Source organism: Passer montanus, unplaced genomic scaffold, assembly GCF_014805655.1.
Source record: "Passer montanus isolate IOZ18808 unplaced genomic scaffold, ASM1480565v1 scaffold9, whole genome shotgun sequence".
NCBI lineage: Eukaryota > Metazoa > Chordata > Aves > Passeriformes > Passeridae > Passer > Passer montanus.
In genome coordinates this window covers 13,828,054-13,852,863 of record NW_024374367.1, presented here as the reverse complement: position 1 = coordinate 13,852,863, position 24,810 = coordinate 13,828,054, and the positions used below count along the sequence as shown (strand labels likewise).

Below are 24,810 nucleotides of genomic sequence, written 5' to 3'. Positions count from 1 at the left end.
AGTTCTCTGGAAATGCATCAAAAGTTTCTGAGGACATGACTGAGGCCTTGGTCCAAACCAAATCAGCATCTGAAATTAGATATCATTAACTTCTTCATATGAAAAAAAGCTTTTTATATGCCATGCATCTTCAAGTTCTGCATGTGAAAAACTGGGACACAAGGAAGTTTAGGCTGAATATTGAAACCATCCATCAATTTTAAATCAGTGGGGAGAACTATGTATTTTGAAGCAAATTGTTTAATTTTTGTGCAGTACTTGAACTGCTGGTTCAGTTCAGTACATATTTAGTGGATTTCCAGTGTGCAGGATTATTTGTCTACTTTTTTTTTTTAAAGAAAACTTTATTAGGAGAGGTTACATAATTATTCTTTTTCCCTCCAGGAAAAATATTTGAATGCATTTCAGAGGGGGCAGTAAGACAGTCAGCAGCATTTTAAAATGTAGAGAATTATCTAGAACCAAAATATCGCTTATGGTCCAAAGGCAAAAAAAAATTACTTTAATTCTACATTATGAGGTATATTTAATAAATTACAGCTTTTAAAACAACTTTTCTAGTCTTGGATCTTCTTGTTCTCCTTCCTGCTGTATTTGTTTGGCTCCATCAGGCTCTGTCCCCTGTTCACCCTGTCAGTGTTTGCATTAATCCAGTAGTTTAGAAGAGCTTTGTGTAATTGGGAATTCCTCCTCTGACAATGCTGTGGGGTCACTCCTCTGTTTACTCATCTTCTACCTTATCTGCAGCAAAGAGAAGACGGAGGAGTGTAAACATAACAGAAATAGCACATTTGTTCACAGGAATAGTACTGGATTAACCAGTCGTGTCACAGAAAAGAAACAAACTCCCCAACACACTCAATTTCCACGTTTCTTTATGAAAACCAGCTGCTGAAGCAAAATATGCTCAGTCTGTGCAAGACGTTTTTGGCAACAGCAGATAAGAATTCATTCTTTTCATTTGTCCAGACGACGGATTGTGATTTTCACCCTAAACGACCTGGCTTTACACAGCCACGCTGCCCACACCCGGACTGCCCGCTAATCGCTCCCTTTCCAACAACTCCTGCAAACAGCAGGAAACTCCACCAAATTTACAGGCAGCAAGAATTCACGTCAGATCTTTGTGTTTCTGCACGTTTCCCGCAAAGGAGCCGAGCTACAAACACCGAGGAGCCGGGCAGAGCCCGCGGGGCGGCCGGCGCTGAGGGGCGGCCATGAGGGGGGCGGGCCCGCCCGAGTGCGCATGCGCGGCTCCGCCCCGGTGCGGGCGGGCGCGGGAAGCGGCGGCTGGAGCGGCGTGGGGTCCGTGAGTGACGCGGGCGGGCACGGCCGGGGCTCTTCCCGGTGCTGATCCCGGGATTCTCTCGCTGCCAGCCGCCTTCCCCGGGGGCTCTGTCCCCTTGCAGGGCTCGCTGCTGGGTGGCTAAGCGGGAGAACGGCCGCAGGTCAGCGCGTGGCCCGGTGTGACGGCGCGGGCGGGTGTTTAGCTCTGGGCTCCTGCGTGCAGGAAGGACAAGGAGAGGGAGCAGAGGTGCTGAGGGGTCTGGAGCGTCTCTGGTGGGGGGAGACTGCGGGAGGTGGAGAACAGGAAAATGAGATTCATGTACATAAACACCGCCAAGAGGTGTCAGAGGACGGGACCAGGCTGTTCAGGGGTGCCCAGCGAGAGGACGAGGAGCAGCGCCCGTGAAATGAAACACAAAAAGTTTCAGCTCAGCGTGAGGAAGAACTTTGGCATGGCGAGCGGCAGGAGTCTCCCTCTCTGAGGACATTCCAAGCCCACCGGGGGTTCCTGTGTCACCTGCTCCAGCTGACCCTGCCTTGGAGGGGTCCCCAGGCCCCCTAAACCGAGCAGTTCTGTGTTTTAATGCATGCACCATCCCTGTCCCTGCCCTGTACCCTCTCCCTATTCCACACGACAGGCTGGGCAGTGTGATTATTTGGGATACCTGGAGTCTCAGAGCTGCGTCCCAGTGGTTCCTCAGCTGTGAGGTATCAGGGATTTGTGTGGGAACCCCCCAAGAGGGATTTGGGGTGATTAATTTGGGGCAGGGATGCTCCAAGTGCGGCAGGAGAGCTGGGCCTGGTTTTGGGGCTGCTGTTTATTTATGGACCTCTGACTGGGGAAAATAAAAATACACACTGGCAAGTCATCCCTGAAGAGTCCAAATGAGCTGTTGGGGTTTTGGTGCCTCTTAGCTGTGCTTGTGCTGATGAGAGAAGAAGAAAATCCACAGGAAAGTGCAACTTGTGTACAGGTGTAGGTGTTCTACCAGCCAGGTGTTTCCTATTTAGATACAATTCCATAAAACACCTGACATAAAACACCACTCAGCCTGCAGTGGGTGGGAATGTTGCCCCAGGAATCGTGATACTTTGAAATGGGAAGTTTTAATATTTTTCATACATGCTAAATAAGGCTAATTGCCCATATGAGATAAAGGGTGCTCTGTTAATTTAGCCTCATTAATGGTTAATGATTTCTGGGTGTTCATGTAATTGTCAGAATGAGGATATGTTTAGTAAAGGTAACTGAAAGTGAGTGAGAAGTAGTTATTTCCCAAATAACAGTGCTATTCTGGTTTTAATTGTTTAAATATTAATAACATTTTAGTTTAAAAAGCTAGTTTTCAAAACTGTGTGACCTTTTGTAAACATACCTTCCAAAACAAACAAAAAAATCCCCAAACAATCCATAACTGGGTTTTAAATTAAACCTGAGATGAGAAGCTATTGAAAGGTCAGACAATTGTATATTAAGTGAATAGCATTATATAAATTCCTTTTCTTGTGCTAAATATGTATGCATGCCATTGTATATACGTACCTATGGTTCTGAGGGATGTTACCTTGAATCTGTTGCTCATATTCTGGCTAATATGTGTGTGAATTAAAAACACAGCTCTATTTTTTGGAAGTATTATTTGTTTTTAGGATTTTTTAATAGTGGTTTGTGTTCACTTCACCACAAAGGTCTAAGATCTGCTGTGTGTGGAATTATAAATAACAGTTAGGAAAAGCTGAAAGGTTTTAGGACTGAATTTTAATGTGGTTTTCCTGTGGCAGGTAACAGGTGCTTTCCTTTACTGCAGCTCTACTTTCAGTTGTTTCATTAAGGTGCAGAGAGGTGGTACCTTCATGGTTTTTGGTTTTGGTAACACTTTTACACTGTTGTCATCAGTGTTTTCTTCTTGAGCACATGGAGGATAATTATGTGGGAATCTGAAATGTTCTTACAGTATTTTGGAGAGACACCACTCACTCTCACAAACTGGGAGCTACAATAATGGTTTTCTTCTTTTCCTGTTTCTGCAGGGCCACACAAGCAGAGTTTGCTTTTCCTGCTGGATTCATCATGATAACTCCAGCTTTTGAACTGACCCAGGACCCGGATTTCCTTACAGTGAAAATCAGAGTGCCTTATGCCCGAGCTTCAGAGTTTGACATTTACTTTGAAGGGGAAGACTTCAAATTTTATGCTAAGCCATACTTTCTCAGGCAAGTAGTGGAAAAAGTTTGCAAAAGTTGATCTTCATAGTAGGAAATGAGCTTAATTTTGGTCCCTTCAGAATGTTCCTCATCTGCAGCTTTTATTCTGCTGACTACAGACAGCTCAGTTCATGCAAAGATTTGGTTTTTTTGGATCTGGCCTCTTTGTTCCTAGCCATTAAATCATGTTAAAGGGAGATGAAAGAAATACTTTTCTAAATTTACTGTACAATGGCTTTTTAATTGTAAATGGCCAGACAACTCTCTGGGTGTAGATTTTGTAGAGTGTGTCTTTTCCTGGGAGGAATCCAGGGGGATTGAACTGCATGGATTGCATTACTGTGAAGAAGAGTGTAGCTAAGCCCTTGGTGCTGCTTTTGGAATGTGCCTTACATTTTCATAGGCTGAGACATTAACTTGCAGAATTAGTCAGGCTTTCAGTGAGGCATCTCATTTTTTGTCTGCAGATTGACACTTCCTGGAAGAATTGTGGAGGATGGCAGAGAAAAAGCATCTTACAATACAGATGAAGGTATTGGTGTCTGTGTCAAAAATGTTGCTATTTCCAGTAATTTATGCTTTAAAACAAGAAAAAAAGAGATAAACCAATAAATTTGTTGTTTGCAGAGCCATTATTACATGACTTAAGACAATAATCAGGTTGGTGAATGTAGCTTCTGTGGATTGTTGGTGTAAGGATGAAAAATTAAATAAAGCTTGCTTATGTTGGTTTGTGTTTATACAATGTAAGTCAGGAGACTTCAGTAGTTAAACATTCTCTTTCATGTTTTATCATTAAAATCCTGAATTGTTTTGAAATAAAGTTAAAAACATGCACAGGGATCAATGAAAAATGAAATGTTATCTGTATGTGTCCTACTTCCTCTGAGCCTTTTTCATAGAGGAAGAATGCACGTTTACCTGTCTCAGATATTTTAATTCAATATTTCTATTTTATTTTAAGGTACTTTTACAATTCAGTTGCCCAAGGAGGTTCCTGGCCAATATTTTGAGGGGCTGGACATGCTGACATCTCTTTTAGCTCCAAAGAAATCAAGATCAGCAAAACCTTTGGTAGAAGAGATGGGTATGACAAAATCAATCTAGTTTATACAAGATGATACATGGGTCTAATGAAACAGTTATTGATTTATAGAGTGATAAATTTAGAAAAGTACAATATTTTTATTATTGAGTAGTCCAAGGTATGAGAAGGGTGTGAATAAATAAAAGTGTGGATAAGAGCAGAAATAAATATGTTGCAGATCATACACATGTCAACTTTAGGGGTTTAGTTATGTTTAAATCTTTCCAAAATATGCTTAAAATGTGCTTTAAAAAATGCTAATGCTCTGTAGGGCTTTGTACCCCTCTAGTGGCTGTAGAACACACACACAGTTGAGTCTTGTGCTTTCTACAAACTCAAGTGAGAAGCTAATTAAAAGCACAGGTTCTAGTGCATGTCTTGCTTATCATCAGTACTTAACAGACAAAACTGTTTGGCTGTCTCTGATTTTTTAATTCCTGCCTTAAATGACTCATTATAACATCACTTAGGTTCTGTCATGGTTCTCCTAGGATCAGATGCTGATCTTACTGAATTCAGTGGAAAACATATTTCAGTCTGAGGGAGTGCATTTAAAATTTAGTGTTCCTGATGGTCATTTTTGAAAGTTGGGGAGTCTGAAGCAGCACTTGTGGGTTAGAGATCTGTATGACTCAGTGTTGAGTGAGATTTCTTAAAAGATGCAGTAAAATAAGACAGGCAAACACCAGTAGCACAATAAACCTTTCAAGGAAATACCACGTATTTTTCTATGCAATAATTTTCTGACTATGCTGTAGATACAGCTGCCTCTGCTGAGCTGTCTGAAGAGAATGAAGAGGAATTTGACTGGGAAATGGAACAGATTCCTTATGAAGAAAGCCCTCCACCACTGCAGCACCCCTATGGCTTTGGGAATTTGCGCTCAGGGGTGTTCCAGAGGCTGCAGGTAGATGAATTTTGTCTTCTCTCCTGGAAGTTCTGGGTAACTTGCTGTGTAGGCTTCCTGGCTCACAAGACAACAACTTCTGAAAAGTGCAACTCAGTTATGTAACTCTAACCTACTATTGCATGAATTATAGTCTTCACAGGGTTTGGAGCAGGATTGCTGTTTATGGATAAAGTATTTACATTGTTTGGACATGGATGCTGCTTTTTACCATGAAATTTGTGAAGAAATTTACCATCAGGAAATGGGATGGGAAATAACTACCTAATGATGTTTAAAAGGGCACTGCAATGCAATTGCCTATTAATTAATGTACAGCCACTTCAGAGAGTGAGACTATTCTCAAAAGTCACAAATGGTGTGTGATTCTTATCTTTTCTTTGTTGGGGTTGTGTGCTTTTGTTTAACATTGCAAATTTATCATAATGCAAAATAACCTCCCTGCCTTATGATGAAATAGCCTGAATAGACTTGATAATATCATGAGTTCTAAGGAGCTTCAAATAATTGCATTTCCTTGGAATTTTGATGTTTTATTTGCATAGTGGAGACTGAATTTGGAGACTGAAGCTTTTCTAGGGATTTCAGTGCAATGCTGAAAAGCATCCTTCTTGAATTCTCCCTGAATAAATCTTGTGTGCCATACCAGTGGCTTGGTGCTATAATTTGTTGCCATTTGCAGGATGAGCTCAGTGATGTTGTTGACATTAAGGATCCTGACCAAACCCCTGCAGAGGAACGGAGGAGGAGACGTTTGGCAGCTGAGGCTGCCAAGTTTGAGCCTGATCATTACCTGTGAGTACTGATGAACTTCTCCTGGCCAAGTGCCTCTGAAACACGTTCCCTTCTCACAAATGATTGGATTTAAGATTTGGCAAGAACAGCTTTATTTTTGGTCTGGTTTTGTCTCATCAGAGCAGGCCTTAGTGGGTATTTTTGGTATGACACTGACACAAAACACTGCTCATTTGTTTTGGGGTTACTCAACTGTTTAATTACTCTGTGTTTAAGGGGGACTGCTGTCAGCTGTTGCAGACCCTTGTTTCATACTTTACCTCTTCAGCAGCTGAGCAGCCACTCCCTGCTGGCATCTTGGGTTGACAAAATCAGAACTTTTTCACCTTGTGAAAGAAGGATTCATAAGCCATGCTTGTCTAGGAGAGGCTAATTTGAGTTTTGAAGCTAAGAAATTTTGTCTTGGCTACTTTGTTTTTTTTTTTTGCTTTCATCATGTGAAACTTGTTTTACAGCAGCATGAAGAAAATGTCCAAACCAAAACTTTGTGTTTCTTTTATGCTTCATTCCATGTAGTGAGGTGAAAATTATTCTTTGGGCCTTTCAGGCTGAAGTATTTCAGGTGAAGTTAGGTTCAGATAAGTAAAGTAAATTAAAGCTATGAGATTTATTAATAGATTCCTGCAAAATGGATCTGGTGGGAGAAGAGGGTATTCCTCAGTGGGGAGAATTAGTACTGTGGGTGTTTTGTGGGGACAGGAAGGCTTAACCATTTTGGGTTGTTTCAGAAGGTAACTTTGCAAAGTTAGCCTGGAATTTTTCCTCAGTTGGATATTTCAGAGGCATCCTCATGTCTTCTGTAACACACAAAAAACAGAAGAGCTTTGTTGAACTACATTTCACTGAAGTGAAGTAGTTCCTAACCTCTAATGGGATGCAAATTGCAGTGATTTCAAGTTTCACTTTTAGACTGTGTTCTGGACTGGTAGAGCTACACCATTTAGTGTAATGGCTGTGTCTTGGTTGTTTCAGAGCAGATGATACCAGCCTTTCTTCAACAAAAATTGTTTTCCTGAGGAGAACAGAAGCTCTGGTGGAAATGGGGGCAAACAACTGTTCTGGGGGCCTTGAGGAGAATGTGCCCTGGCTGATAAGTTGCTTTGATATTGATAGGAGGCAACAAAAAAATCTGTCAGTGTGAGAGGGAAGCACATTGCATTCTGTGTGCAGGTTTTGTGGGGGGATGAAGAAGGTATTGAGAAATTTCCCATGGTTTTTTTTCAGTTCTCAGTATTGATACCATGGTTTGGCTTGAAGAAAAAGTTCAGATGGTAAGAGGAGGCTTAGAACTGGAATCCTTTAGGATAAATCCTCCCAGAATTACTAGATTCAGATTTTTACCACAGTGGCTTTGTGCTGAGATGGAGGTGATCTCTCTTCCAGAATTCATGTACAGCTTTTCTTTTTCCACCTTGCTTGAAGTCCATCCCCATCCCTGCTTCACCTGTAGCCTTCAGCTGCACAGCCTCCTCCCAAAAAATTCCCTGGCTCTTAACTGGGAGAGCTACCCAACAAAATGATTTGTCTGAGAAGCCTTTGGAGTGTTTTCCTTCAGCTGCACTCAGAACAAATCAGGTTGGTTCAGCTTCATGTGATGCTGCAAGCTCATTAATTCCCTGGGCTTCTGGGTGGCCCAGGGAAGGTGGAGGAGGTAAGGACTGCTGAAACACAGGAGAATACTGGGGTTTTTAAAATAACTATTATTTTCTGGCTTTAAAGTCAAAGAACATATTTCCAACATGGAAAATAACCTGGAGCCAAGTGAGATGCATTCTATGGATGTGTTAATATGTACCCACATACAATATGAATTGAAATAAATAGCATATGAAAGTTCTTTTTATTTTCCCTAGAGCTGATTTTTTTGAAGCTGAAACTATTAAGCATCTTTTAAAGTACAAACCCTGGTGGATTGATGCTCATAAAAAGATGACAGCCTTGCAGGGAGGAAGTCATCAGGAACATGACAGTCCTGCATTTGGTAAGAATATACATATATATATAAATATATATATGCACACACATCTGTTGCTTGAACGATAATTGCTGTGATGCTATGTTACAGCTTATTGTTCTTAAAGCAAATTTATTGCTCTATTACATTTAATATTTATTACTTTATTACATTACTTTATGGGTCTCAGAGACATTTTTTCAAAGAAAACTTTGTGTCCATTTAGAAGCCTGAAGGGATGTTTCCAGGGTGAGTAGGTGACCTTGTAGGAACACTGCTAACAGATAACTGAGGCTGCCTCCCTGCACACAGATTACAGAGAGCACTGCAAGTTACTATTGTGCATTTTCTTCTATTGTTCGTTGTTCATTTCCTATGTTGTATAAAAATCTGATATTCCTAAAGCAGATGATGATAATCCCTTCACCAGGGGTTCTCAGTGCACTGATAATACCTGCACTTCCCCATTTTCTCTGGGAGAAAAATAGAATTTGGATGTTGTGTATTTTACTGTGAATGTAATCTGATCTTCATTCCTGGTGTCTTTTCAGCCTCTGAAATTGTTAATTATGTCCATCATAAACACTTGATTTAAAAAGCAGTGGACAAAGGTACAAGAGGCTTGAGAATACAATAATGAGGGTTTCCTTTGTTTGTTTTTATCCATTCACTCCTTAGTAAATGAAACATTACTCCTGTTTGCTTGGCTTAAGGAATATAATTAAAATGAAGAGCTGCTGGGTGATTTTACTGATAAGGAATGTTTCTCCTCCAAACTGAGGTACTGAGGAAAAACATGTCTGTTGTTGTGTTTAGGGTCAAAACCAGAAAAACTCCTCAAAAAGCTGGCAAGCCTGCTAATGAAATTATACAGAAAAGAGACTTTATAAAGGATCATCTTTGCTCCATACCGTTTGTTGTAACAGATATCTATTTTATAAGAATGACCAAAAGATCTCACCTTCATGGGGCTGTGTGGAGAGGTTCATGCTGTTTTGTGAATCGTGAGGAAATTTAAGTAACAAAAGAGGCAATCTGGAGTTTGGGAGATGCTAATCCCAACAATCCCACCCTTTTTTCCCTGGAGAAAGCTCAGTTTTGGTAACATTTGTGCTGTTTGAGTAAGTGACTGAAATCAGTGGAGGTTCCTAGGCCTGAGTGAGCTGTGGTGAAGGAAACCACCATGAGAGGGAGTGCAGGTTCTACTGGAAGGTCTCCTGTGCCTGGGAATGCAGAAGGGCAGGAGGTGGCTCCAGGCTGTTCCAGGATCTGATCAGCAGCAGGATGGATCCCCTGTGCTCTTCCATTGCTGTGCCAGCCAAAGGAATGGTGCAGTTCATCAGCAATTCTTCTCTGTCCTGTGGGAAGGAAGGATTTGGTTGTGAATAAGGACATGTTGCTCCTCAAGTTAAATGTAAAAGTGAGTTTATGGTGGGAAAGAGACATAAAAATTACCAGATTCTTCAAAAATTTATTTTCTTATTAGGAAACACTGAATAAAGAGAATTATTTTTTTCTTCCTTTTCCTGACTTACATTGATGTCTTTTCAGTTGTTGTCCTAATTGGTTTCTTGGAGCCAAAATCTTGATTACTTTTGTCTTTATAATGTCTTTGGCTGCAAGAAGTAATTAGAAGTACAGATGGCCTTTTTTATTTTTTGCGTGACATTGCAATTAACTGAAGATTTTCTTTGGTTGATTACTGCTCTTATATTTATCCCTGGTTATTTTGTCTTTGTTTTTAAATCATCAGGTTCTTCTAATGTCTCATTACCAATTTTTTTTTCTTGCTTTGGTTTATCTCTTCTCATTAACATTTAAAGTTTTCATCTCTCTTCTGTCCTTACTTTGAATCTATTTTTATTTGACCTTTTAACTTTTTTCTCCAGTTTGTGTGCATAGTTTGTGTATTTTGCCTTTTGAAATTTTTTTCTTAACCCAAGTGTCTTTTCTTTTTGTCCTTTTTCTACATCTTACTGTATATTCTCTTGTTCACACTTAAAATGTCTCATTCAAGTCAAGTAATACTCCATAAAGCCTTATTAATTACACAGCCTTTCCCAGGAGGGGATAACATTTTTGGAAAGCTTCCTTGCTGCTGCTGAAGTTTACATTAGTGTCTTGCTTCTACAGATTCCAGATGAAAGGGTTTGTATTTTCTAACAGTCACATTCAGCTTGGTTAAAAGTTCATTTTTATTCTACTTCCAATTGCACTACTGTAAAAAACTCCTCTTTAGGCAACACAATAATCTTCAAAGGCTCAGGCTGACATATGTATTTAATCTAACATTTATATGCTCCAAGGATATCTTATTTTGTTCAGGGTAACCTCACATGCTTACAGTGACTGTTCTCTTTCTTATTTCTTTATAGAAAGAGAAGCAATTTCCTCTCAAAGTTCCACCTTTCAGTAAGGCTTGGCTCAAATATATGGCATTACTGGTGGATTCATAAGTTTAAGATGGATTACTTTTCTTTTTTTATCAAATTCTGTCTACCTGCTTTGCTCAGTTTTCAGGGCTTTGCATCTTGTGTTCCTTCCTGGCACTGCTGCAGAGCAGTTTTTATGTGAGGAAATTCTGCTTTTTGTTCATGCAAAACTCTTAATGATCAGGCTCCACTGTAAAGTAGTTCAGGTTTTAAAAGGCAAGACAAATATCAATAACTAACTTCATTCTGGCTAACCTGCTCTCTGCTGACCATTCTCCTCCTTCATCTGATGTTGCTGTTTCCTTAACCTGCAGGGGTAGAGGCACACATTTAAAAACATTAAAATTGTAACATAATATTTTAGTTAAAAAAAAATGAGGGGTCAGTTCTGCTCAGTTCATTCCCTTTGGGAGAGCTGTGGGATTCAAGACTTGGCTTGACAGGATCATGAAGTGAGGGAGGCTCTGCTCTCACCAGCAGATTATCCGAGGTGCTTCCTGAGCTGTGCTTTCCTGACTGACCACTGAGTCAGCTCTCTGTGTGGGTCCAGCACATTTTATCTAAGTGCCCTAACACATTTAGAGCTGGAAGTGTCATAGTAGTCTGGAGATACTGATCTCCCAGTGATTTAAGTGGTGTTATCACAGTGTAAAATAGCAGTAGGGCTGTAACAAAACACCCTCTGGCTGTCAGACCTCATCCTCCCCTCGGAGATTAAACTCTGCTTCACTGACGCTCTGCTGCTGGTGGACAATTTGAAGTATCTTCTTTTTTAACATGAGGAATGGCCAGCTTAAAACAAGTAAAAGAGGTGATTAAAATGTAAAGGTAATGTCTGCAGTCTCATCTGTCAGAAACTTTGTGAGATGGAAGTCTGACTCCTTTAGATGTGGGTATGTTAACACATATTTATATTCTGGCATGGTTTTTCCGCTGGCAAATACACTAAACAATTTAAAATCAAAGTCACAAAAAAACTTGCCAATTTAGCTTACTTGATAAGTAGCAGCAAGTGCTGCTTTGCATCAGATTAATACTGATTGTGGTACAGATTGTTAGCTAAAACTTGGCAGTGTAAGTGTACAAAAGTGTACAGGCTTAGTACAGCAGAAATGTAATTACAGTTTTAATTGTTCTGATAATTTCACACCACGTCCTTGGAAGTACAGGGAAAACAAAGTAGGTGGTGGCTTGGACGTGTTAATAATGAGTTTCAGGCTTGAATAATTAATTTTCAAAAACTTCAGGCAATTGATAGAACTTTTTTCCAGCATTGAAGTATTTTCTCAGAGAAAGATATTTTATTTAGAACACCTGGCACTTTGCAGCAATTTAAGGAGCATCTTGTAACATTTACCTTTGGGAATTGTCTAGTCTACATCTTGTTTGCTGTTGTGTAATAGACCTGGAATTTCTGTGTTTATGGTCCAATTGTAGATGCTAGATGCTTCAGAGTTTGCATTTTAAAGGAAGAAAACTTGACTGCTAGATTTCATTAATTTCATTGGGAGTTTTAGTGTTTGAAAGTGAAGTGTGGTTCATGTTTACACTGAAGAATCAACTTACAAAGAAATAGAATGAAGATGCATCATCTATAGTTGTGATTCAAGGGGTGATACTGACCTGCTTAGCATGAACAGAAAAAACAGAGTTAGAACAGCCATACTCTTTCTAAATTGTCACTTGCCTCTGGATTTTTGTCCTATACAATGTGGGCTTAAGAATCCTCATTTTACTTGGATCCTGATTGTGCATTTATCCCTGTAGAAGATATCCAGGCATCCACAGAAATCCTTGGCACCTGGAGAGGTTCAAAATTATCAGTGTGTACATGCTGTGCTGTGCTGGAGCTTGACATTGAAATGAATATACCAGAGCTTAATAAAAGTTAAAAAGAAAGTAAGAGTGATTTAGGCTTTTTTCTTGAGAGATGGGTGACTTGTGATTAGTTCCATGCTCCTTTTTAAAGACACTGTTGAGGTAGTATTACCACCTATTAAAGTGAATGTGCCAGCTTTAAATTCATAATCAATTATCCTTTTACTTTTTATAGTTGTCTTCTCTGAGGAAGAGAGAGAGCAGATGAGAAAGTTCACAAATAAATCTTACCTCCTGGATAAAAGGAGCCGTCACCACGTGTATCTTGGATTAATTGATATTCTTTTGGCATACTGCTACGAGATCCGTGTCAATGAAGGGGACAAGAATGTAAGTTTAAAAAAGTAAAGATTATAATGTGTTTTAGGAACTTAGTGCTGAACCCTGTACTGCCATTTAGGGAACATACCTTTTAACATGAACTTATTCCCAGGCATTAAACTTATGTGATGAAGGTAAAATGAAAGATTTTATATCTCTAGATTTGGTGCACATGGGGATCTCTAAATACCTGTGTTCTTCTGCAGCTGCATTGGAATATGAGAGATGTGGAGTAGCAGGGGATTGCAGACAGTTCTGTGTAGTTCTGATTTGTGTATCTTGGTTTATACAGATGCATATTTAACAGAACAATTGTTCTTTTTCATTCTGTGTGCATACCTTGTCCTCTTGGAATTGCTTCCCAAGTATAACTTTGTGCCTCACATCTCCTGTGCTGATATGAACCAAGGAGTTGTGTTTTTAATGCTTTTAACCAAAATACTGGCACATGTAATTAAAACTACTCTGGCTTAATCAGACTGAAATGCAGGGCATGGACTATAGAATGACAACAAAATGTGCAGACCTGCTGATTCACCAGAATAATCTGGGATTGTGGTTGTGTTGCATGCTAGAGCTGCACAGAATTGCAAATCTGCCAGGACCACAGTTGTGCAATTCTTTATTGGTTTTGCAGTAACTGTATGATGTGTGTGGAAAACACTCTGGGGTTTTTTCTCCTTTCCCCCCTGCCCTTGTTTTTATTCCTGTTTAATAGGAAAACCAAGACATTCAGGCCACACAACTCTTTACCAGAGCCAGGATTATAGATCAAGGCTTTCTGGCTTTTTGCCCCAATCATCCCACTGGACCACACTTCCACTCAAATGCTATGAATCTGTCACATATTAAGAATAATGACATTTTACATGTACTGCTGGCTTCAGGACCCTCTCTGCAAGCCAAAAGTCTTGAGCTGTTTTCATGAAACAAGGCATTTGAGCTTGGCTTTTGTTGATTCAAGTCTCTGTTGCTTTGTGCAAAGGGACAGAAATCCACTAAAATACCATTTCTCTGTGTGTTGCTGTTATATTTTAAAGTTTTTGTGTAGGGCTGGATCATCCTACTATGGAAAGCAACTCAGTTATTTAACATCTGCATTGCAATATAATTTTTAATGCTGTCCTGTGGCCATTTCAATGCACATAATGTAATTATTGCTTCTTATTCACAAAGGTTCTTAAATTGCTGCCAGAATGTTATCTTAAATAGTTTGCTAGCAGTGTTGGATTAGATAATACTTGTTTACTGTCTTCTCTTAAAATCAGGTTGAATCATCTTGGAACATCAGGAAACTGAGTGCAACGTTGTGCTGGCTGGAGGTAAGGTAGAAGTAAAGTTTTGTGTTGTGTTTTTACTGGGTTACTTGGGGTTTTTTTTGGTGTTTTGTGTTGTTTCTGTGCCAAGTTTGCTCTTTGAGTATTGAAAATTAATTAATTGTATATCCTGTTTTTAATGGTACCAGAAATTGATTTCTGGGCTCCAGAAGTTAGTGGGCAGATGTTGCTTTACCTGCTCCCTTCTTTTCAGCCATACTCTTGGAATAATAAAGGTTGGAAAAAACCTGTAAGATCCTCAGGTCCAACCATTACCAGAACCATCACCATGTCCAAGTGCACATCCCTCTCTGAGTTGCTGCTCATCCTTTGGAACCAGCAGAGATCAGAGGAAAGCCTGAATTCCATCTCCCCATGTCCAGGTTGTTCACTGAAAGCACCCAGGTCTGTGCGAAGAAATTGTTACAGAGCTGGGGATGGAAAGGACTGGAGCTGGCCTGAAATCCATTAATTCTTAAAATGCAGGAAGGTGGAAAGGCCTGTCCCAGCTCTGAGCTGAGTCTGCTGAGCCAAGGCTCACTTTGCAGGTTCAAAACTGAAACTGGACAGGATTTTTGGGTCCGGTCCTTCAATCTTTTCCACTAGTGTTGAATGTTCTATTCAGTTGTAACTTGTCCTGTGACAACAGGTTTTCTTTTCTTTTGAGTTCTGCAGCAGCAGGTTACAAAGGAGTACAGTTAAAATGCCCTGTCTTAATTAACATTTTTCTTTCCATAGTCATGTCCTAACATAGTGAAGGAGTTTTCTGCATGTGCTTACCCTGTGATAGAGCAGTTCTTGGTGCAGCCTGTGCCAACAGTGTATTTCACACCCAGAAAACTCACAGTCCTGGCACCAAACTCTTAATAACTATCTCTGTTAGACAAACCATTAGGGCTGGGAGTTTTCATCATTCTGTACAAAAAAGAATACCTCAGCTCTGATTTGTTTGACTGCCATTTTGCTGGCCATGACATGTACACACCTTAGCCTCTAAATATTCAATCACAAACCATAAATGATTTAAATGCTTGCTGGGCATCCATTAAAATGAACAATGGCTTGAGGTAGTCACAGAATGTAAAGAAGTGCTGGCTGTCAGCAAAGTGCTTTTATTAATTTTAATAGATTGAGAGTTCAAGATGAAATAGGTATTTTTTTTAAATTCATTAATAAATGGAGCATTTTGTCTTGAAAAGTGAAAGCTGGAAGGGAAATCACTTTTAAGAAAGTCTTTAATAACTCCTTAATGCCTCTGGCCTGAGTAAATTAGAGGTGTTCCTCACTCATGAAGGAGGACAATGAACTGTTCTCCCCAGGCAGGTATATTTATCCCTGTCTTGAATATCTAGAATTTTCATGAAAAGCAGAGTCATGTATCATTTTTAAAGATCTTACATGTACACATGTATTTGGTTAATATCATATGGATTTAATTTTCCTTTATTCTTAAAAGGCTTTTTATAGCTTCTCCTTAATATATGTAATAATGTGGGACAGATGTAATTTATTGCTTTAATCTAAAGGATGGCAAAGTCTTGACTGAGATGTTTTATTCCCATGTTTTCTACAGTTTTTTTAATCCCAAACCACTAAAATGTACAGAACTTCTGTTATCTTGCCATGCAAACTCAGTGTGCAGTGTCTTGTTTCTGTTTAACATGTACATTTCCATATCTATTCAAATACAGATTTTTAGAAGTATAATAAATCAAAATGTGCTCCTTTTTTCCCCCCATTCTGCTATGGCTTTTTTCCTTAAAGGAAAACAAACAAGCACACAGACTAATGCAGGTTTTTCACTGATGCACACAGAGTTTCTCCAGCATCCATGATGTCCTGGTATCTTTTGGAAGAAGAGTGCTGTGCTATCCCCTGTACAGGCACTTTGAGCTGGTGACACGTGCCTTCAGTGACACAGTCATGATTCTGCAGCTGGGTGAGTGTTTGGGGGCTGGGAGTTGTACAAACCATCTTCATACCTTGGCTTGTTAAAGTTACCTGCAGCTTCTCTATTTAGCATGAGTTACTTCTTTGAGAAAAGCATTAGATTTATTTTTTGGACAGAAGGATCACTGAAAAGCAGTGCTTCAGTGGTTTATTTTAAATGTGAGTTGCAGGATTAAAAACCCACACAAATGGCAATATTAATCTTTACTACTGCCAAAAACTGTTGCTGATTGAAAATCCCTTTGACATTACAACAGTCAGAGAGTGAAGTTTTAAGGGAAAGATGGATGCTGTCCCTCCTCACTTATCTGCACTGCCTTATGTTGCTGTTCATAAGTGTGAAAAAGAAAATTCTGATAACAAAACTGCAGTGATGCAGTGCTGACAGTCTTTGGGGTTTTTTTCTGAGCAGGATTCAGTGAGAGGTAAGAAATTTGCCTTTCTTCTAATGTCACAATGGAAAATGGTGTTGCAGTGAACATTCAATGATCCAGTGAAATATTGCCTGACTGGGTAAGTTATTACCAGGATGTTCTAATTTAAAAGTTTGTAGAGTTCTTTTCTTGTGTCTCAGAATACTGTTCCATTAAAAAGAGAGTAACAGCAAAGTTCAGTTTCTCTTTAGATGAATGCTCCTCCTTCAAAATGTGGAAAAACACAGAAGTCTGTGGGGGGAAGAGAATGTAAAATAGAGATATATGACTTAAACTTTCCTTCCAAATACACAGGATGAAAGCTGGTAGAATTTCATGATGGTGTAAAATCAGATTATCATATCAAATGGCACATACAGAGCTGGGGTCAAATTTTATCCTCCTGTTGAAAGAGTCTGTGGGAAGAGGACTGGATTTCTGAGTCTGTAAAATTGAGGTTTCAGGCTGTTGTCTGGCAGCTCTCAGCAATGAGCTCCAGAAGGATCCAGTGGTCTGCAGACACCTTCTCTGACTTTCCTGTTGCACACACTGGAAGCTTTTTTTATTCATGGTTTTAAACACAACTAGTGGGGTTTTTTGAGTAATCAGGAAGTAGTATTTGCATATAAAAAGCAGTTTCTTTATTGATCAGTATAATGCAGAGCTGTAACTATGCAAAAAGTGTTAAATATCATGGGCCCATGTTCTGAAAGCAGACATTTGATAGTTTGCCTGATGCAGGATATTCCCTGTTTCAAGTCTGGCAAGATTTGCAGCCTCTCATTAGAGACCCATCAAGCTACTATAATCCAAAACTTTGGATTTACGAAGAAAGACATTTTTAGTTGGGAATTAGTGTAACATTCACTGATGTACATTGTTACTTGGCAGATGAGTAACAGGAGTGGATGTTGGAAATGGTTTGGGCTGACAGCTTGACAGCTGGAACCTGAAAAAATCAGCAAAATTTTAATTCCACACATCATGTCTTTGTAAAAGAGCACACTTCTTTTTAGTCAAAATAGTGGTATTTGACAAGCATTGATGGGGATACAATTTAAAAGTTATTAGTTACATTTGGGGTTTTAGGTTTTCTTTGCTGACTTGGTTTCCAAAACCAGTGGGGTTTTTCTGTTCTGTCTGCCATGGCTTTTTGCTCTCCCCATTCCTCCTCCTTATTGCCATCTTCCTCACCCTTAACTTTCACTCTCTGGCTCTTTTTTCAGCATGGAATTACTTGCAAATAAGCAAACAAATTTTGTGCTTGAACAGCAGGGGGAGTTCTGATCTTTTTTGTTTCTTTTTTTTTTCCTCTCCTCTAAATCTGTAAAATGTAATTTCATCCCTGTTCAGGTTTCATAGCCTAGGAGGAGCCAGCCTCTTGGGAGAGGGTTATTAGATTCCATTTGCAGTGGTGGCTGTTTTCATTTGAATGTGGGGGTTTTTTTCCCCACCATTAAACGGTGAAAATAATTTTTTTTTAAGTGTTCCAGCACTTAACCCTTTAGCAACTGTCATCAGAAAACTAAGGGGGGAGATTCCAGCTAATTGGAATGTTGAATATGAAGGAAAAGTCAAACTGACAACAGAAAGTGTTATGGTTGTGGACTGAGAACACATTTTTCATATTTTACTGTATTTGCTGACTGTGTGTCAGCTCCTTCCTGAACATGAAGTGAGTTTTTTCTTTCATTTTGCCAAACTATTGTGAGTAGTAGAAGTAGGAAAAGTTCTCCCTAATTCCAGGCCCTGGCCTGCTGTTAGGTAATCCTTACATTGCCTCACACAATTCAGTTCCATGTGCTTGGCCCTGCTGTGAACTGTGTGTTCCCAGCACTGGTATTTGTGTAGGCACAAAGGGAAAAATGCTCCTCTTAAGAGAGATGGTGGGGCATAACTTCTTGTTGTTTCTGAGCTACTTCTCAGCTTAGTTTGTCTCTTTTTAAAGGCAGTGCCTGTGTGTGCTGTAGTTTGGAGCTGGGGGAAGGGGCTGCTTCAGCTGTGGAGAATTACACGCATGGCTGGGCCTGCAGGCTCTGCTCCTGCAGAGATTCCTGCTGAACCCAGTGCCCCCCATCCCCAGGGATGTGCATGCTGGAGGGCACAGTTACAGGGCTGCTGTTCCCAGCCTGGGAATCAAGCCCAGTTTCCAAGGAGGTCGTGGATACTGTGGTTATTAAACCCTCAGGTGGGAGAGGATGAAGATGATCTGTTATGATTTCTTGTGAATCACAAAAACAGAAATCTGCTTCCAGGGAAAGCTGCAGTGTTGAAGTGTCTGCTGGACATTCACAAGATTTTTATGGAGAGTGACCCTGCCTACATCCTTAATGATCTCTTCATTACAGACTACTGCATCTGGATCCAGAAAGTCAAGTAAGTTCTTCAGTAGTTGCTGATGTGGGAGATGTATTTAGCATGCTTTATCTCTGAACAAATATCAGTAAAATAAATTCTCTCTCCTATGTGTGAGAATATGATCCATTTTTCCATTTAGTAACTGTGTCTGTCCAGCACTTCTTGATACAGAAGCAAAGACATTCAGTGCATTTTTTTAATACAGGGACACCATTGGAGAAGGGAGAGAGGAATTGGATTCTAAGTAAAAATGTGAATTTTCATTAATATATTAATAGGGCTTTTGGGAATAAAAAACAGCTTGTGGGGATTTCTCATTCTATTGTGATCTTTCCCATGAAGATAGATGTTTATGTAGCACTTATGTAACTTCAGGATAAAGGCTGGAAGGAGCTTCCAGTTCACAACTGACAGCACATGCAAAGCATTCCCAGCTGCATGGAGCATTGATTTATGGGCTGTAGCAGTTGCACCAATTGATTATTAACACCAGAACAAGTGTCACAAATCCCCATGTGCTCTGTGCCTTCCCCTGCAGCTCTCCCTGGCACTGTGGGAAGCTTTGGCTTCCACTACTTCAAAGGAAGGAGGGATTTTGCCACCTCCAGACAAAACCCCTGTACTTCTGTCTCACCTGTGTGCTTTTAATGGACTCAGCATAGCTTATTTCCAGAGTTTTGGGTAGTTTGCAGCCAGACTGGTTGGAATACCAGCATGTTTTAATGGCTTAAAACCAAAAGTACCAGTAGGAAAACAGTGGGAAGTGGATTAAATTATTAAAGCAAGCTGCATGTTCAAATCTTACTAAGCTTTATATTGTTCTTGTCAGATGTACTCTGTTTTTCATACAGCTTTTATATTATTTTTCCTTCCTTTTTATATCTTCACAGCCTTCTCTGAAAGCCACAAAAGGTGTGAGTTGGAACAGGCATGACTAATATACACACAAAAAATGTCATTGTCTTATTTGTTAACGCAGCAATGCAGACTCCTGAACCAGTGGCTAAAATAGTCTTTGTATTTAACAGGAGACTCTGGGGGATAAAATATCTGAAGTGCACAAGACAGGGGATGTAGAGGGAATTTGGTAATAATTGTGATCAGAAGGGGGAATGAGACAGAATTGAGGCAGCCTGCACAGGCTGTTACATTTAGGTGTGATCTAGCAGTACTTCTTGGAGAAGTAAAGATCCTCAGTTCATAGCTGTTCATGATTGTTTGCAGATGTTGATTCTTATCCTCTGTGTGCTTTCAGTGACTCTGTTCCTAGAGGTAACAATATATAAAATACCTTAAAACAACTACAGGTGTTTCCAAATATTTTGATTCATCAATCCTGCTGAATTCCTGAAACAGCCAGTTCATTTTACACTGTCAAATTTGAAGAGGCCTTTTTCAACCACACCTTAACTGTGTGGGAAATTCAGGTTGGAGTTAAGTAGAAAAAGTGCAGTAAATAAAGGAGAAAGTTATTTCATGGGTCTTTCACAAAGAAATGAGTCATTAAGCAGTAATACCTCTGCTGCCCATATCAATGAATATAATGACTAGCAAGTCAGTCATAAACCCAGTTTTCTTTAAATCCAGCCCAGGAAAATGCACAGTAGCTATAAGTGACTGATAGATTAACACATTTCCTCCCAGACTCTCACATTATGTCCCAGTTAAGCAGAACTGACAGCTGCTGGAAAGAGGGCAATTAAGCTATCTTATTGTCAGAGTGACATGGCACAATGGCTGTCTGTCATTAGGAGAGCAAGAGAGAGAGGAGCTGCAGAACCCAGTCCTATTTTTAGGCCTGAATCAGGACAGCATTTAAGCATATGCTGCAGTCATTGCTGTGCAGTTCAGCAGTGTTTGAAGTTCAGCAAGTGCAAAGGGAATGGGAACACTTGGTTTTGTTCCTTTATGTTGAAGGGAACAGCTGAGCTCTCTTTTCATTCAGGGCATACCTTGACAGGGTGTTCAAGCAAGGGGTCCCAGCTCCCCAAGGTGAGGCACCTGGAGAGGAGCGTGGTGCATCTTCCCTTCCAGGGATGAAGTTTGTGGCAGCCCCTGGATCCCTGGCAGTGCCCAAGGCCAGGTTGGACACTGGGGCTTGGAGCAGCCTGGGACAGTGGGAGGTGTCCCTGCCATGGCAGGGAGGTGGATTGAGGTGAGCTTTGAGTTTCTATCCCACCCCAACCATTCTGTGATTCTGTAATTGCTGTTGTGGTGGAAGAGTTTTGGGAGGGGAAGGTGTTTATAGATGTTACTATGGTGGTCTTTCAGTGTTAAAGTTTTTTCCATCTCCAGTCAGTCTGGATACTTCCCCTGTTTCATTTCTATTATTTGCTTTGTTCCATACAGGCTTTATTTACTTCCTTTGTCTCCATTTCCTCCTGTCCTTTTGTGGCTGAGGATAATCTCAAAATCCACAGAGGATTTTCCTTTTCTTCTCCTTTCCCTGCAAGCAGCAAACTCCTGGTGGAGGTTGGGTCCTCTGTTTAAACAGTTAAAACAGACTGTAGGTTCTTTTTTGTGCTGAATCTGGGCACTTGAAAACCAGCTGGAAACAAGCTCTTCAGCTCACCTGTGCTGGCACAGATCTCTGGGTTTAGAAGAAAGTTTGGCACAGGCAAAACCATAACAGATATATCCAGTGAAAGAGAGCACTCAGTCCCATTCCAGGTGAAGAGGAACACCCCTGGTAGGTACGAGCTTTTAAATATGCCATGTGGAAGCAAAATCCTTACAGCCAGCAGAGTGTCAATGGCTGATTACAAATTTGGTTTGAGATCATAGTTTGGCTGTGGGTAAATTAGATGAATAAGTGAATGTGTCACTGGGCTGGCAAAAGCTGATTTATTTTAAGCACAGTGTATCCAGAATTGGAAATTATGAAGATGCTGAATAAAACACATACAGGTGGCTAATAGTCAGTTGGGGATGGGGAGTACAAGCTAGGTCTGAAATTCTAAGGATGTTTTTGTTTAGGTTTTTTTTTTTCCTTTTTTCACTTTATTCAGGTGCCTGTTACTAAGCGAAAAGTAGATTCCAAAATGTCTTAGACAATGGAAGATATTAGCAAGTGTAGCTAAAATGTCATCTCTTTGCAATCTTAAAGACAGTTCCCCCTGCTTTCTAGATTCCTAGTATTTCCCTTCAAGCTGCTAGTGAAGTGACTTAATAATTCCATCCATTGTGTAAGGTGGCACCTAAATCCTTTTAAGTGTTGTTTAGAAGAAAGGGAGCATGTTGCTCAGCCAAACTTACCAGAAAGGAGGGAAAAGTAAATGTTAACCTGGGTAACAAAAGCTTGACAAAGACCTATGAAGGCAGCTTGTGGTAAATCTCAGCAGGTGGTGTCAACATTTCTGTTGAAAAGCCAGATGCAGCCAGATGGAAAATTGCATCTTTAACCCCTGAGGTCATAATGACATGTCATCACTTCATTTGATCCCCCTGCTAAGTGAGCTTATCATCCACCCTGCTGTCACTTCTGTTATTGCTTTCATTTCCATAATAAAATTAAATTTAATTTGCCTGGTTTGCGTGCTTTTGTTCTTCAGGTCCGAGCTTTTACAAGCCACTCTGATACATATGGCAGCCTCTCTGAGGTGAAATTAGAACTGAATTTTTGTTCTGAGGCTGGGGTTTTCTCCATTTTCACACCTTCCTTGAAGCAGAAGGGGATGAAGGAGAGGAGAAGGGTTTTTGGGGAACCCACTGGTTGGTTGATGGCTGCAGTATGGGCAGCTGGGACCAGGGCAGTGCAGGTGTGCATTTAGTGCAGGAGAGTTTTTCTCCCTCCTGCCAGGAGTCTGTGACCCACAGGAGCTGTGTCCTTCAGAGAAGGCAGAACAGTTTACCCACTGTCTCTTGCTGTGCTGAGGTTCCTTTGTGTGGCCTGATGTCTTCCTGCAGTGTTTTGTGCTCCCCTTTGTGCCAGGCTCTATTCACACGGGGTTTTTGGCTGCTCTTGTACACATGTGCCTGCTGGCCATGGCATGGGTGGGAGTCCTTGGCCAGGCAGGCAGCACAGGCAGTTCTGCACCCCTGCTCAGGGAACAGCTCCAGCCCTTGGCAATTTAAAGTACTTTTACCTAATATTGACATGCATATTTAGCTTTAAACGTGTACCACTTTAATATTTGTAAATGAGTATTATCTGTGTTCCTGAACTGGAGGTGAAGCTGTGAGTGTTCCTGGCAGTTTTCCAGGGTTTGGTGCTCTGAGTATAGAATCACAGAATGGTTTGGATTAGAGGGACTGTGAACATCATCCAGTTCCAACCCTTTGCCATGGGCAGGGACACTTCCACAAGACCAGGTTACTCATCCATCCAGCCTGCCTGTTGTACAGCTGTTTTTTTCTCATAGTTTTACAGGTATGATGTGTGCAGGAGAATGTTTGATCCCATGTATGTTTTTCTACTTTCTAACTTAGCATAAGATTATAAAGATCATTGTTTGTGTTGTATTTTGTAGTAGCTTCAACACGTGCAGTGAGGGAGAGCTGTGAGCTGAGACAGCTGAGCTGTTAAATTGCCTTGCTGTGTTCTGTGGATCTGTATCTGCAACTTGCTTTGTTATCCTTCACAAATACGTGCTCTGCACCCTGAGACAAATGTGATGGTGCTAATTTTGGTGACTGTAGGTGTAACATGCCAGTTTGAGCATGGACTCCTTGATTTCAAGTGAAAACCAGGATTCCAGGTGGCATTTATACAGTCTCTGTAGAAGCTGCTGTCTTCATTGGTACTAACTAATTTAAAATCAAATATTTCTGAGTGTGTCATATTTGGTTCTCCTGGATTGCAGGTGAGACAGCCCCTGAAAGGTGGGTTGGCCTCATAGGTCTGTTTTCCTTTTCATCTCTTCCTTACAATGGAAGCCTTGTCCTTGTTACACTGTAATTACCCAGTCTGAAGCCAGCAGGGAGTTGCTGCTTGATGTGTAGGATGTGAATTTCTCCTAAATAAATGTAGGATTAATTACATTCACAGCATGTCACGGAGGTGATGAGATCGACTGTGATTGTTCAGGCCCCCTTTTCTTTTTCCAGGTTTCCTGAATCCCTTGTTTAATCAATACAGTGTAATGCTGCCCTGATGCTGCAAAGGCATGAAGGAGTCCAGGACTCTGAGAGAAAAAAAAGATTTGTAAGATACAGGATTTTTACTGCCTGTCTCACATCAGATCCTAAAGTGCACAAGGGAGTAAAGAACTCAAATTTAAGTGTTGTAGTCTCAGTCTATTGCACTGGCTTTACCTCAGGCTTTTGCTAGATTTGGGGAAATATTTTGTAACATATAAACATCTTAAAGCTTCTGTAGTCAAATGTGATATTTCAGTGAATGTAAATAGAATTTTAATATGCATCCCAATGATGTGTTAAAATAATTTGTGAAATGGATCATTTATCTGCAAACTGAAGAAATTTGATTTGGTGATTATTTGCTAAAATCTGGAAAACTTTGAAAAATGTTTCAAAGTGTGTAGAAAAGATCTTGATTGTGCCACTTTTGCAGCTGTTTAGTGTCTTGGGGTTTTGAAAAGCTCAAAACACTTGAAAAGACACAAGCCAGGCTTTTTTAAGTCTTTTGTTATTTGCTTGTTTTGCTGCTTGTAGGGTTGATATTCATGGACTAATAGAATGGTTTGGACTGGAGGGGACCTTAAAAGTCATCCTATTCCACCCCTGCCATAGCAGGGACACCTTCCACTGTTCCAGGCTGCTCCAGCCCCAGTGTCCAACCTGGCCTTGGGCACTGCCAGGGATCCAGGGGAGCCCCGGCTGTGCCAGGGCCTGCCCACCCTCACAGGGAAGAATTTGTTCCTAATATCCCATCTAAACCTGCCTATACTCACGAAGTCCTATTTCACCTTTATGGCACTTTCATGTTCTTGGGAAGGGTTTGATTGT

General features: G+C 40.4%; 1 protein-coding gene and 1 long non-coding RNA gene across 6 annotated transcripts in view; one reads left to right on the top strand and one right to left on the bottom strand.

Moving 5' to 3' along the window:
• Positions 1–479: 479 nt before the first annotated feature.
• Positions 480–1,264, bottom strand: LOC120495699. Of its 2 annotated transcripts, none has more exons than XR_005626118.1 (2): positions 1,090–1,264; positions 480–741 (listed from the first exon to the last, which is right to left on the bottom strand). It is a non-coding gene; the product is annotated as an uncharacterized LOC120495699 (long non-coding RNA). The 2 variants fall into 2 exon arrangements; XR_005626119.1 differs by having other exon boundaries at positions 1,099–1,264.
• Position 1,265: 1 nt separating this feature from the next.
• Positions 1,266–24,810, top strand: part of SHQ1 (SHQ1, H/ACA ribonucleoprotein assembly factor) — a 38,144-nt gene continuing 14,599 nt past the window's right edge. The window contains exons 1-12 of one of the 4 annotated variants that reach the window (XM_039695486.1): positions 1,266–1,448; positions 3,319–3,501; positions 3,960–4,024; positions 4,457–4,579; positions 5,338–5,486; positions 6,169–6,281; positions 8,135–8,262; positions 12,721–12,875; positions 14,135–14,188; positions 15,998–16,121; positions 18,801–18,921; positions 19,794–20,939. In XM_039695486.1, the coding sequence (XP_039551420.1) occupies positions 3,359–3,501; positions 3,960–4,024; positions 4,457–4,579; positions 5,338–5,486; positions 6,169–6,281; positions 8,135–8,262; positions 12,721–12,875; positions 14,135–14,188; positions 15,998–16,121; positions 18,801–18,921; positions 19,794–19,803 (1,185 nt within the window). In that variant the 5' untranslated portion in view covers positions 1,266–1,448; positions 3,319–3,358 and the 3' untranslated portion in view covers positions 19,804–20,939. Of the gene's footprint in view, positions 1,535–3,318; positions 3,502–3,959; positions 4,025–4,456; positions 4,580–5,337; positions 5,487–6,168; positions 6,282–8,134; positions 8,263–12,720; positions 12,876–14,134; positions 14,189–15,997; positions 16,122–18,800; positions 18,922–19,793; positions 20,940–24,810 lie in introns of those variants that run through there. The other 3 variants (XM_039695482.1, XM_039695484.1, XM_039695485.1) reach the window with 3 other exon arrangements.